This window comes from Anas acuta, chromosome 1 (genome assembly GCF_963932015.1).
Source record: "Anas acuta chromosome 1, bAnaAcu1.1, whole genome shotgun sequence".
In the NCBI taxonomy this organism is placed as follows: Eukaryota; Metazoa; Chordata; class Aves; order Anseriformes; family Anatidae; genus Anas; species Anas acuta.
In genome coordinates this window covers 64174283-64188268 of record NC_088979.1, presented here as the reverse complement: position 1 = coordinate 64188268, position 13986 = coordinate 64174283, and the positions used below count along the sequence as shown (strand labels likewise).

Below are 13986 nucleotides of genomic sequence, written 5' to 3'. Positions count from 1 at the left end.
TCTCTGTTATTCATGAATCTGTCTATACTTAATTTTAGTACAAATGTACAATAATAATAAAGGAATGTAGATGCTTTAAAACCCAATGATGCTTCATGACAGAGATATGTCCATGTCACGTTAGGTAGAAGCCACTGGGTATAAAAACATTAAGCATAAATGTAGAGGTCACACAGATGAAACAAGGTCACTCAGACTGGTAGCAGACTTGTAGTGAGCTGCAGAACCATTATAAAAATAAACAGAAAAAAATCAGATGGGATCTTATTTGCTTACCTCCTGAAAAGGTACACGGTGTGCCACAGGCTCTGAAGAGAAGGCAAGCTGGCAGGAGGCAATTGGCAGGAGTTCCTCAGACTCCAAACCATAAGCTGGGCTGAAGAAAAGGGTAATTTAAAGAGAGCAGTGCTGTTGTTAATGAAGAGAACCCTGAAGAACATTGCACTGTCAAGGCAGCATGCAGGGTGATTGTGTTTTTAAATGGCAAATACCAGAAAGGGGCACCACAGGTGCATCAATAAACATGAGTACTCATCTGAAGGTACACAATTCCGGTAATGTTGCAGTAGTCACAAGCTCAGCAGAAAAGTGTGTCTTACTGCAACGCCAAGACAACAATGTGTTAGTCCTTAAAACAACCTGGGAAAGAAATAAGGATTGCTACTGGAAAAAATAGTGGTCACCTTTCAGCACTGGCTTTGAAAAGAAACTGTGTTATATTTTTAACAACTTTTTTTTTTTTTTTTTTTTTTTTTTTTTTAATGTTGAAAACTTCTATCCCCCGAACTGAGAAAGTGACTTTTTCTGGAAAGAGGCAGCATTCAGTTTAACCTTGAGCATTATATTCTCCTGTCAATCATTTCTTCCACCAATGGAGCAATGATTTTCTACAATAACCTTGTACTCAAGTCAATGCATTCTCTGAGTTTCACAAGATAGCATTTCATCTGGGCAGTTTCTTGAGCCATGGTGATATATCCAGTGCACTGATGAGATTCACTGCGTTGTATTCCCTTGCTCTGGATGCACCAAGTACCTGAAATTCTGCAGAGAATCAGCTCACACGCAAGACTTGTTGTGAACTGACCAGCTGGACAAAATAGTGGTTTGCCATTATCAAATATAGCAGTGGGATGTAAATGATGGTGAGTTATTGCCCAGTTTTTATAAATTATCTACTTCATGTGTATTTCATGCAGCCCTGCATATGTACTCTGCTTGTTGTGCTCCTAGCTATTTTCTGCAGCCAGCTTTCCAAGAAAAGCCAAACGGTTTTAGTAAAGAGACCATCAAAGTTAAGCTACTGAAAGAGCACATTGATGCTGAAGAACAGGCGCTTGCTGCAACACGGCCTTACGCGCTGAGAGCACTGAGGCTCAAAACATGGAGCAATAGGGAAGAAACACTCAAAGGCAGTGATAAAATGGACAATAATTTTGGTTCTCAGCTACACAGGAGGTGGCCCAGGGGACCTGGCTCCTGTGTCAGCACCTCGGTCACTGGGATCACTGCTCGGAGGAAAAGCTTTAGCCCTGCTCTTCTTGCCCGCCCTCTCCTTTAAAACCTCCTGTATTCCTCCCTGTACCCTGGCCCGGCTTCAGCAGGCAGTGAGAAGACCGTGACCATCTCCTGAGAGCTGTGGGTCTCTGCTGCAAGTCGAGAGGTTTCTGTCCGGGGCAGACAAGGATTTCACCGCGGTTAATCTGGCGTGTTTTGGACGTTTGTAGAGGAAGATGCTGAGAGAAGCTGAATTCACTGAGGGGAACTTAAGTCTGAAATGGGAAAATGCACAGTAAGCTTAGGAGCCATTACAGATCTGGTCCTGCTGAGCAGGGACTTCTGGTTAGTGAGTTTGGATTTTGGACCCCCAGTTCTTATTACACGCTAAACCTGTCTATCTGAAGAAAAATAAACCTGAATGGTTTTTAAAGCAGTTCAGTTTAAATGAACTGCAGTCTTCCATGGGCCTGGGAGGAGGAAGGAAAGGAGGACAGGAGAGGACAGAAAGCAGAAAAAAAACTTAACCTTTGGTTAATTCTGATTTATTTTCCCACCAAGCTCTCAGTTTCATCCAGTATTACAGGCAAAGGACAAACTGACTTAACACGTAGAGAAATATTAAATGACATGTTACGGCCATTTTTTTTTCATTTCCGCTGTAACAAAAAACCTGTATGAATAGCTGAGAAGTCTTTGTCTGCTAATACTGGATTACATGTAACCACAAAAATAAATGCGGCTGGAAACTGGCAAGCTGTGCAAAGCTAAACAGAAGAGTGCATGCCTTGTGCTACTGAAACACAGTTAACTACACGTTCAAGCACAAAAGACACAAAATCACGTAAGCCCTCAATTACGGCTAGCAGCTGCTCGCACAGGCTGGAACAGAGCCTGCTGCACACAGAGCAGGCAGCTCGGTATGGGTGAGGGGGGACTTGGAGTATGGCGAGGAGAGGATGTCCTAAGTGTTGCAGTGAGAGTAGCTTTGGTTAACAACTCATTGTTTTTAAATTAACCTTCCCTTCCCTTCCCTTCCCTTCCCTTCCCTTCCCTTCCCTTCCCTTCCCTTCCCTTCCCTTCCCTTCCCTTCCCTTCCCTTCCCTTCCCTTCCCTTCCCTTCCCTTCCCTTCCCTTCCCTTCCCTTCCCTTCCCTTCCCTTCCCTTCCCTTCCCTTCCCTTCCCTTCCCTTCCCTTCCCTTCCCTTCCCTTCCCTTCCCTTCCCTTCCCTTCCCTTCCCTTCCCTTCCCTTCCCTTCCCTTCCCTTCCCTTCCCCTCTTTCTTCCCTCTCTTTCTCTCTTTCTCTTGCTCTTTCTCTTTATTTCTCTCTCTCCTTCTCTCTCTTTCTCTCTTTTCCTCTTTCCTTTTTTCTTTTTAATTTTTTCTTCTCTTCTCTTCTCTTCTCTTCTCTTCTCTTCTCTTCTCTTCTCTTCTCTTCTCTTCTCTTCTCTTCTCTTCTCTTCTCTTCTCTTCTCTTCTCTTCTCTTCTCTTCTCTTCTCTTCTCTTCCTTTTTTTCTTTTTCTTTTTTTTTCTTTTTTTCTTTTTTTTAATTTTTTTTTCTTTTTTTCTTTCTTTTAAATTTTTTTTTTCTTTTTTTTCTTTCTATTTCTTTTTCTTTTTTTTTCTTTTCTCTCTTTTTTTTTTTTCTTTCTTTTTCTTTTTCTTTTTCTTTTTCTTTTTCTTTTTCTTTTTCTTTTTCTTTTTCTTTTTCTTTTTCTTTTTCTTTTTCTTCTTTTCTTTATTATTTTTTTCTTTCTTTCCATTTATTATTTTTTCCCCCGATTCCTTTTCCTCCTCAGCCGGCGGCGGGGCCCCGTGCTGGGGCGTGGGCGTGGGCGCGGCGTGTGCCGGGCGCTGCCTCCCCTCGCTGCCTCCCCCCCTCTCCCCGCTCTCCCCTCGCTCGGCTCCGTCTCGTCCCGGCCCGGCGGGGACTCCTCTCTCCGCTATGCCTCCGCCGTGTCCCCGCGGGGCCCTGCCCGGGGCCTTCCTCCTCTTCCTCCTCCTCCTCCTCCTCCCGCTGCTCTGCGCGGCCCCCGGTGAGTGAGCGCAGCCCCCCCAGCTTCGTGCGGGACGAGCATCTCCCACCAGCGCCTCGCTTTTGGGGCTCATTGAGGGTTTTGGGGCTGGCCATGGGGACACGCTCTGTGACAATTCCCCAGGCTGGTCGTCCCAGCCCAGGTGTTGTCACTGCTGGAGACCTTCTGCTGGAAAAGCCAAACTTTGTGGCAGGCGGACGAGGTATTGGGGCTCCCTCCCCAAAACTGCTGGGGAAAGGGTGTCGGAGGGTTGGAGGCTCCCCTGTAGCTCGCGTTGCACCAAGGCACGTAAACGGGGGCACTGGTGGAAACTTTCTCCAGCCTTTCCCTTGGTGGAGGGGAGTTACGGCATCTCTCTGTGTGCTCGCTGAGATCCGACTGTTTTGTTGTTGTTATTTCATTGCTAAATAGAGTGGGTAGCTGAAACGTGTTTTATTTTTGCTTCTCCAGACGTTTCGAGAGGAAATAAGCTTAAACTGATGCTTCAAAAACGAGAAGGTAAAGAGACAGCAAATTGCTTTCCCTCTTGTATTTATTATTTTTTTCCCCCTCTGATTCAGCTGTCATCAATCACAGCTCTAAAAGTCTCCTCTGACTGCTCTAAGAGAGCAGGCAGAGGAGCTCTGTATGAGCACCTAGCCCAAAGCTGGCTGTGCACAAGTGTGTGTGATGTGACCCTGCGAGCACAGCGCCAGCTCTGTGGTGCCTGTGCCCACAGGTCCCTGTGGGTCCTGCTGCTGTCCCCTTGGGACACCTTCCCTAGGTGTAGGTCCTTGTGTGTTATCTGTGAATAAGTGACCGCTTGCAGCAGCAGCCATTCCTGCACTCCGGCATCGTTTGGCTTTTCTTCTGTCTGCCAGTGAGAGGGACAGCCCAGGGGGAAGCTCCTTGCAGGCGAGATGTTCCTCCTACCCCTATGCAGGCTCCGGGTTTCTCGGGAAGCCCACCCAGCCATCACATGGCACCGTGCCACTTTGATGAGAGCATCATCACTGTGCTTAGCAGGGGAGGGGCTGTCCAGCCCTCACCAATGCGCGTTTTGGATATACTTGCGCTCCTCCAGCAGCAGCAAACCCCTTATTTGTGAGCCTGGCATGCTGAGAGCATTCCCCCACGTCCCCTGAGCTATGCATTTCTCCAGCTGCTCCTGGCTCTGTAACTTCACCTCCTGTCTTCCTTCCCTCTCCTGTGGCTGCAGCACACAGAGGCCAGTCTCCTGTTCTCTGTTTGGGTTATGGAGTTAAATTCCACCCTTAACATGTCTTCGGGCTCAGAATAGCTGTTACAAAGTCCAAGAGAATAGGAATAGCTGTGAAACTGTACTGTATCGCCAGTCCCTGTTTTTATTACCGCTACATACTCCGCACTGCCAAGGACGGAGGTAATGAGCACAACGAAATGTTTACAGTGGGGTACATTTCAGGCTGATTACAAATTTTCCTGGCGTGTCTTTTGGGGGGGAATTAATTCCAGCCCCCGCTGCCGCGAAGCCTGAGGTGTCGGTGAAAGAGAAGGCGGCCAAGGAGTTCCTGAGCAGCCTGAGACGCCACAAGCGGCAGCTGTGGGACCGCAGCCAGCCCGACGTGCAGCAGTGGTACCAGCAGTTCCTCTACCTGGGCTTCGACGAGGCGGTGAGTGAGGCACCCCAGAAACGTCAGGCACCCCAGAAATGTCAGGGCTCGGGGTGAGCTGTTCCAGGGGCTGCCCTGCTCCTGGTCACGAGTTGGATGCTGAGATTTTGTTCATCTGGTTTAAATAGCAAACACTGCACAGAAATACAAGCTCGGTATTTGTTAGAGACTTCCACGTAGTTTTATTAACAGACAAAACAGTGTTAAAATCCTGGCAGGAATTCTTGCCTTCTACCGAACTTAAGCTTAACAGGTTACAGACAAAGTTTGCCTCGAGAAATAGACGGCCAGACGGGGTAATCAATTGTGTCTCAGGAAATGAGTTTGGCAGGCTCGACTCAATCAATTTGCTTCTAAACACGCTGAGAAAGCCACACCAGGCTGGTCCTGGGTGGCATTCTTCAATGAAATTGCACCACCATCACCTACCTCGCATGGCTCCCGGCCCCTGCCAGCACTGGCAGCTGTGCCTTGACTCTAAATGCGAAAGGAAACCTGCCTGGCAATGTGCTCCCTTCAAATGATAAGGATAGATTTCCCTACAACAGTTAATTTGTATAAACACTGGAGTGGAAGCAAGAGTTCCCAGCTGATATGCGCGCTGCACAAAGCCCCGCTCAACAGACACTGCAAGAGAGTGGAAAACGTGCATTTACTTGCAGTCCCATGTGTGGAGTAATTTGTACATAAATAAGAGGTAAAAATAGATATAGACTTTGAATTCCTGGCTTCTGTCAGCTGCATGAATGTGTTTAATGAGACTGCAGGGGCACAGGCAAGCTGAAGTACATTTTAGACCTTTGTGTTACGTGGATCGCTTAGAAGATGAATGCACTCATTTTCAAAGCTGGAACAATTAAAAACAATCCTTTGCTTGGACTGCAGTAATGAAGGCTACGTTTCTTTGTTGCTCCTGGACAATATGCAGATACAAGTTACTTTTTAACAGCATGGCCATACCCCTGACACAATAGGAAAAATAACAAGCACAGCATTGTGGATCCCCAACTGGAGACTGGGTGCAAATCCCAAGAGGTTAAGTAGCAAGGACAAGCCACGCAGATAAGATGTATTCCTCGCTGCACGTTGCTGTGTGCATTGATGAAAATGAAACGAGGCCTGTTGTGGGACACAATGAATCCACTTAGGAGCTTTTCTGGAGTATTAAGACACAGTTTTAACAATGAAATAACTGTTTGTTCCAGCCATGCTTTAGCAAGGACTTAGGCCATACTTACCCATTGTGTATTTTGCAAAACTTTTTTTTTTCAAATCTTGGCCAAAAATATTTCCAAAGAGTCATTCATATGGAAAGGCTTTGGCTTGGCAAGAATTTGATATCCTTGCATACTGTTTTTCCACTGCTGTCGTGTACAGAATTGAACTGCCTACTGCCTATAGCTGTATGTTTGATTAAAAATGGAACGTGAAAAATAAAATAAGTGAGACGACAGAGCCAAAAAGTGAAGGGTTCTCTCACTCATTTTGTAACTGGAGGCCTTGTAACTAAAGACATAGGGGAGCAGAAAAATACATTTTCACATTTTTAAGTGCAAAACATTGAAAAGTTTCCATAGTCTGCTGTTGAAAAGGTAGCAGAAATATTAATGGTGCTCAGCGTGTGTTCCACTGGAAGATGCTCTCAGTTTAAGCACTGCATAGAGGGCAGGGCTGTGGGGTGGTGGGTCCCAGGCGGGGCTGGTCAGGACATTAGGACCACATCAGGGCCTGAATATGTCCCATAGACAAAGTTGGTGCAGTCATAAAACCTCTTGGACACAGGGATTTAGTTTTGTCAGATATGTGATGGATCTGAATTTCTGGAGGAACAAAAGAAAAAAGGAATCTGTCATCTTTTTGTTTCCTTTTATTCTCTTCCTTGTTAAGTTTTATTCTTGGACAACAAGTATTTATATTTATTTCTTTTTTTTATTTTTTCTGGCAGAAATTTGAAGATGACATGTCCTACTGGACGAGCTTAGGGCGCGGTGGCAATGAGTACTACGGTGGGTACTACCAGCACCACTACGATGAGGATTCACCAATTGGCCCGCGGAACCCCCACACCTTCAGGCATGGGGCAGGCGTCAACTACGATGATTACTGATGCCATTTCTCCTCCCTCAGCTGGTATCTATAGGGCTGTGATGGGCAAGCTGGGTCTAAGTGGCCCTGCTTCCCCTGCTGTTTGTGTAGAACAGCAAGAGTAAAGGAGCCGCCAGATTTTGAAAAGAGAAATACGACTTTTTAAAACTATTGTTACTTAGTAGTACACTATATATATAAAGTGTTATAGAAATAAAGCTTTTTTTTTTTTTGATAAAATAAACAAATTTCCATTATTTAGTAGAGCTGAGTAGAGTGAGTTTCATTGACCCGTATTACTAGAGATTAATTTTTAAAAGGCTTTTTCATTTGCTTTCCTACACCCAAATGTAAAATTACATTATGTCATCTAGCTTGGCATATAGAGCATATAATATATGCCAATACGTATCAGATGTGCTTGCTGATTCACATTTGTGTGAACAAATACATCAAATTATTCCTGGGGGAAAAGAAAAAAGAAAGCCTCTCAAATGAAAGCTGCCATGTTGCCTCCTCTGATATTTCCATACCTACTGCACACAGCCTTACAAACTTGTGTGGTACGGCACCCTTACAGCTCCTGTTGGGGCAAGGAGAAAGACGTTCACAAAAGCTAAATAGAGCATAGAGAAGCTTGCTTGCCTCCAAAGCTTGTGCAAGGAAAGGATTCTCCAGGACAAAGGCTCCAAGGAGGAACCCGGCTTCAGCCCTAGCCTAACGTGCTCCAGAAACTCCACATTCCCCTAGATCTTGGAAGACTTAGCAGACTCCTGGCCAGTTTAATCGGTTTGAACTGGTTTGTTTCCTAGGGTAGAAGACCCTTTACTCCCAATAGGGAACAATCCTGTTCTGAGCCAGGCACTCCTTCGCCCAGTTGGAAAACACCTATTCCTGGAAGAACGCTTCCACTTTGTGTCCTATCAAAAAAGTGCAAAGGAGCTGGCAAAGTTTGAACCCTGCTGATGATTTCCATCATTTCCCAGAATTTAAAACAACTGGGAATTCAGACCTGCCGAGTAAGAAGAATTAAAGAAAGTGCTGTAAATAAATACCATCCCTCCCTAGGCCTTTGCAAGCCGTGTCAATTCCTGCAGGCTGACTCAGTCCAGCAGCTTTCCGTGTCTTGAATGCTCCCAGTAGAGTCAGCAAGATCTGCATTCTCTAGACAAAAAATAAAATAATCTTTTCCATTACATTGTGCCCGTACTGGGCAGGCTGGAGCGGGCTGAACCATGTCCCTAAGCGCATCTTCCAGAGTAGCTGGGCTTCAGTTGACTTCTTAGAAATGGTGCACAGTTTTTGCTTAAGATTTTTTATTTTTTTTTCCCCGAGCAACAGCTCTGAGGGGAGGACACTCTCCTTCTTGCAGAGAGGTCCACCTGATGTAAAGTCCCAGTGATGCAAAAGCGCATACAATAAAATAAACAGCAAAGCAGGCGTGAGCCATCACAAGTTTAGGCAAAAGGAGGAAAAATATTAATAACAGTTTGTCAACAATGCATGGAGTGCTTCACAGTTAAGTACATTAGTAAAGTTAATTGTTTCCTTTGAATATTTCTGTCCCCAAACCCAGACAAAAGTCTCCACCCTGTCCCAGATTTCCTATTCCACTGCACAGACAGCGCAGGGTGCGCATCACTTCACTGGGACAGAAGAGAAAAAAAAAAAAAGTGGGAAAAAAAATATGAAATTTGCTATTATGGGTAGGTAAGTAAGAGAAGGCAAGGGGCTGTGAAGAGGAGCAGGGAACCAGAGTTTGATTTTTGCAAGAAATATGAATTGTTATTTCAGAAAAACCTCTGTGTTGATGCAGCACCACATTCAGGAGCCCCCTGCCATACAGAAAAAGCTCTGCTTAGGTCCAGAGCTTTTGCTGCCGTTCGTTGTAGCTCTAGGGAGTCAGAGCTGCCAATAAGAACTTTGACATGTGAGATTTTTTCATGAACATGGCATAAAAACAGGGTCTCGAGGCCACTAAAGGGATTCAGGTGGAGACAGGGAAATCTTGGTCACCCTGGCGCACGTGAATAGTGTCTGCATGCCAAGCCCTATCACAGTCCCGATCTTTTCCATGCCATACTCTTCTCCCACCACTTGTGATCCCAGTACTGGGAAATATTTAGAACAAAGCCACTATGGATTTGTGCTGGCTGCATTTCCACTGATTTCAGGGGCAGGATGTATGGATGTTAGGAACCAGCAGTGCTGAGTACACGCTTCCCTTACTGGTAACAAAGCATCCTTTTTCTGTGGACAAGTCTTCTCTGATCAGCCTCTAACAACCTACAGGGACTTCTTGGCCTCGAGTAGCATTAAACTCAATACTAATGAAGGCCTGGGGAGCAGCTCAATCCATCAGACTAATCAAAGCCCTGTTTTGCCCTCTTTAGCCTGTTCTCTAAGGGTAAAAAAATGTATGCAATTGCATTTGTGTCTTCCCTCCTCCCCTGCTTAAACTCTGAAAGACAATCCCAAACGTATTCAACAAAAGTGAACTTTAAAAAATATATGTTTCTAAAAATTTATGGGGAAAAAAAGGGTAACAAAGACATACGTAGATGACCAGAGGTGAGTTCAATGGTTGCTAAACCAGAATCTTAGAGGAGCTGCAAACACCTCAGACACAAAAAAGGAGTTAGATGACTCTCCCCAGAGCAGAAAATCCAACCTAAAGACGCGAAGCTTCTCTAGACTGTATGTTCACAGAACTACTTACTTAAAACAACCATCTGCAAGGCTCTCTGTAGCTGTTTGTGGACCAATAATGTGGTTTACAGAACTTCTGAGCAGCCCTGTGTGTACAAATAGGTGTAGTCCATGAGGGAAAAAAAGTCCTACTGTGGACCTCACACTGTGATAACTTCCAGGCAGCAAGGGTGGTCCTCCCGGTGAGATTCAAGGAGCCCATGACCCTGGATGCCTTCTCCTTCTCCTTCTGTAAAACTGACCTCACTTGCCAGCACCGAGCTATCCAGTTCACCACACACCTCTGCTAGCGCTGCATGTTCCCTACTGAGCCAGGAGGACTCGCACCTAATGCCAGTGAACTGTCCTCTTGTGCAGCTCACTGTGACTAAATAGGAACCACGTAACACAGGTCATGTTAGTTTAACGTTGCCTGCTTGCCTGGGTGCCAGCAGGAAATCCCAACTCCCAAATTTCCTATTAAAAAAAAAAAAAAAAAAGCAACACATTGTGCTTGGGCATTGAGATGAGAACATGGCTTGGCTTACTGCTGTACTCCACCGTTCTCTGTCAAAAGTGGCTCTGCTCAAGTGGCAGCAGCTGTTTCGTACCTGTGGTTCCCTGCACACCCGATGCCTTCCTCCTCCTCGGATGTGTAGCACCAGGTGGGGACAGAGAGCACCAACACGCAAACCTACGTGGCTTTCTTGAAGTCTCAGACCAAACAAAACTTGAAATTATCTTAGATTTTCAGTGTTCAGCACCAGCGGACTCTGTTTTAACACCCACGATTCATGCTTTTCAAACTGTCTAGAAAGCCAGCTTCAAACACAAAGGGCAACACCACCTCGGCTGCTGTTTCTAGAAGACAGCATACAGAAAGAATATGGGAACTGAACCAGGAACCACTGCAACAAAAGCTAGAAATGGCACAAGAAAAGTGACAGATCAATACAGCCTGTCACTCAGTCCCAGCGGGAGGCATACCACATACTGACAAATGGGTTGTATCAGCACCAGGCATTTGCCCTCTGACCAATTTGCCCCTTCTGTGAGGGAGGTCAGGCTGTGAAGTAAAGAGCTTTTAAATTCAGATCTGTAGCATCCAAACATTCAGACTTCCTGAGGGATTTTTTGAAAATGCACATTTTATGCCAGTCTCCAGATGCATGTTTGTTCCAGTGCAGTGTATGTATTTCACACTAAAGCCATTGAATAAAATGAAAAGCAGTCCTGGAAATAGCAGCTGGTACCCAACAGTTCCTGTTTCTTGCTCAGTGGCTGCTCTAAATGCTGGATGCAGGGTTGCAACTTTTGTGCACCACCTCTTCATAGATGCTTTGGCATCCAACAGAGCAATTTGAATGAGAAGTAAATATGAGGAGAAAGAATACCTTTGCCCCAAATTGTTTGTGGAGTCCTGGGGAGCTTTGTCAGACAGCCTGGGTGACCCTCCAAGCCTTGCAAGTACCAGGAGGTTCAGACAGCTTTGGTGGATGGCATGCTCAGACGGGGGGACCTAACTACCACACTGCCCCCCCAGAGCCCTCCCTGGGTCCGGGCACCAGGTCAGCCCAGCAGGTAGCTCCCACCTTGACCATCAGTCGGCAGACCTCAAAAACGTAAAGGAGCTGTTCCTCAAAAGCTAACAAAACATCAAGCTTTAACGAGATAAAGTCAAGTCACTTTGCTTGATGAGATTTAGGATTTTCGATTTTGAGTGGCGCTAAGCCAAAATACCTTTTAAAAGCCCTCTGCCAGTTCTTCATTCTAGGTATTCAGTCTTTGGTGTGTTGCGCTGCGGAACTGGACAATTTAATTATAGTTTATTTCTTTAGGATGACAGGCATAGTTATTGAAGTTGTAAGCATTTACTGGCAATTCAATAAATGCTTAAAATAGAAACATTTCCTCAATTAGGGAGGGTGAAGTTAGCAGCCATGGCTTAAAGAAAATCTTATACTACTGCATCACTATCAACTGCCTGAATTGAAATAAATCAGGATGTTTTTTCCTATCCATTTCAACATCCCACATCCCCTCCTGTGTAGCTATTAAGAGATGAGCAATGCAAGACAAAATGCTATTAACCTTGAGCCAATTATTTGCAATTATTTATGTTACTTCCTAATTAATTACACATCTGTGCATATATTGTGTATGCCAGAGATGTGGCCACAGTGAAACACAAACTAGTAAATAGAAGTTTCAATATTTTATTAAAATAGCATATTCAACCACTGTAACCAATAATACATTAACTTTATTCCCAGAGTACGCACAACACAGTAGTGATTCAAAATATCCTTATCCATGGTAATCAATGAAAATATCTCAAATTCAAGTGTACAACTAAAACTAAACCTTTGAAAAAATCTCTCATTTAAAGAATACATAAAGCTCTCATACAGAATTCTCTTAAACTCCTCTATACTAGGCGTCAGTGTCTCTCATCTGACAATACCACTAGCTTTTTTCTTATGCATAGTAACATCTCATATTTTATAGTACCCATTTTATAAATAAATTGGTATTTTCCATCCCGTTTGTGTTTATCTTCAGCTTCACAAAGAAACCAGTAAATAAAACTGTCAAGGACAGTCACAACAAAATGATCTCACAGCAAGATATAAAACTTGAAGATACTAAAAGATGTTTCTACTCTATTTTACATAAAAAGACAGATTTAAAAAGTGCAAGGCAAGATTTGCAGGGGAAGGGGAATATTTGTTTGTTATTTTTAGGCACATCCACTTCTTTAAAGCAAGCTTCAGAATGAAATTCCAGTTTGTTCTTCATGATACCTGTTTCAAAGTCTCTTTCAAAAAAAAAAAAAAGAAAAGAAAATTACATCCGTCAAATGTCAAGCAGGGCATTTCCTGTTCAACCAACAGTCTTCAATTATGTCTTGTTCTTCCTTTTTTCATCCTTGCAGGTTTTGGTTTGGGAATATACTGATTGTTCGCCTGATATTCAAGTTCTTTACGGAAGTAATGAATTGCTTTATTCAAACCTTCTTCCAATGGGACCTGTTCCCAAAAAATGAGAGAATCATTATTACTCTGAGTTCACAACAGCACCTTCTTTAATACAGCTATTCAAGACCACTAGAGAGTCCTTTAAATCTTTGCCAATATAAGTATTAACAGCACCACATACTGGTTACATCTCTGCACTGCTAATGCATCTGTTAGCTTTCAAACATTAGATGTATTTTCTAATGTTGTAAGGCAAAAAAAATAACAAACTTAAATCATATCAGACAGTTATGTATTGACAGATTTACAAAATTTGAGCATTATACATTAAAAAAGAGAAGTACACAGAAACCTAAGTCCTTTCTGTTTTTAATAATTAAGGACCACCTTTTGCAGAATCTCACAGAATGGTATATACCCTAGAAAGGCATAAAGGTGGTAGGATTTGTTGTTTGCATCCATATAAAGAAAGAAGGGATACAAATTAGCATCCAGTGTCATTTGATATCCTTAAATCCCATTAAAATAATTATATTTTTTGTATTCTATGCCTGTATTTAAACACTGTGCTCTGTAGACCAGAACAACAGAAATATTATCCACTTTTCTCAGGAGTCATATGCTCTGACATGCTTGCTGATACCATCTTCGATACAGGAGGATAGAAAAGCAGCACAAAAACTATGTGCCTGAAACTCAATGTACCAATACTGTGCTGCTACTTCAGAGTCAATGTTGGTACTCACGGCACCGAAAACAGCTCAGAGGTATAAAAGTCAACTGCTTTAAGCCTTTTATAACACCTTCCACCCTCCTTGTGCTTTGAGGCACGGTCTGTTAATATCTGGTGTCTCTGAATAATTTCAGAAGGGTCCAGAGCTTTTTCTATTAATAGCCTTGTATTTACTAAATGGGTTCACAGGTTTCCTGTAAAGATTTTTGTCTGAAAAAAAATCCAAAAAAGCTTACAAATCATTATGCTAGCTAGAATGGGGAGCTGGCTAAGAAAGTCATGCTCTTTCTATGGATTAGAAAGAGCCTTACCTCACCACCAAAACAGCTCTTATCAT

The 13986-nt window shown here is 43.8% G+C and overlaps 2 protein-coding genes across 5 annotated transcripts in view; one reads left to right on the top strand and one right to left on the bottom strand.

The window, feature by feature from the left end:
* The first annotated feature begins 2427 nt into the window (after positions 1–2427).
* Positions 2428–7514, top strand: ECRG4 (ECRG4 augurin precursor). 2 transcript variants are annotated; one of them, XM_068679637.1, is made up of 5 exons: positions 2428–2473; positions 3298–3534; positions 3985–4032; positions 5008–5165; positions 7111–7514. In XM_068679637.1, the coding sequence occupies exons 1-5, from the start codon at positions 2443–2445 to the stop codon at positions 7270–7272; spliced, it is 636 nt and encodes a 211-aa protein (XP_068535738.1). In that variant the 5' UTR covers positions 2428–2442; the 3' UTR covers positions 7273–7514. The 2 variants fall into 2 exon arrangements, with proteins under 2 accessions (XP_068535738.1, XP_068535741.1); XM_068679640.1 differs by lacking the exons at positions 2428–2473; positions 3298–3534 and adding an exon at positions 3596–3736.
* Positions 7515–12138: 4624 nt separating this feature from the next.
* UXS1 (UDP-glucuronate decarboxylase 1) overlaps positions 12139–13986 on the bottom strand; it is a 56269-nt gene continuing 54421 nt past the window's right edge. For all 3 annotated transcript variants that reach the window (XM_068679610.1, XM_068679619.1, XM_068679629.1), the window contains one exon: positions 12139–12967. In XM_068679610.1, coding sequence (XP_068535711.1) covers positions 12836–12967 — 132 coding nt within the window. In that variant the 3' untranslated portion in view covers positions 12139–12835. The remainder of the gene's footprint in view (positions 12968–13986) is intronic.

Coding starts and splice junctions, on each gene's coding strand:
- ECRG4 (XM_068679637.1), top strand. CDS start 2,443: ATGGCGAGGAGAGGATGTCCTAAGTGTTGCA. Junction 2,474..3,297: donor AGGATGTCCTAAGTGTTGCA/GTGAGAGTAGCT, acceptor TTTCCTCCTCAG/CCGGCGGCGGGGCCCCGTGC. Junction 3,535..3,984: donor GCTGCTCTGCGCGGCCCCCG/GTGAGTGAGCGC, acceptor TTGCTTCTCCAG/ACGTTTCGAGAGGAAATAAG.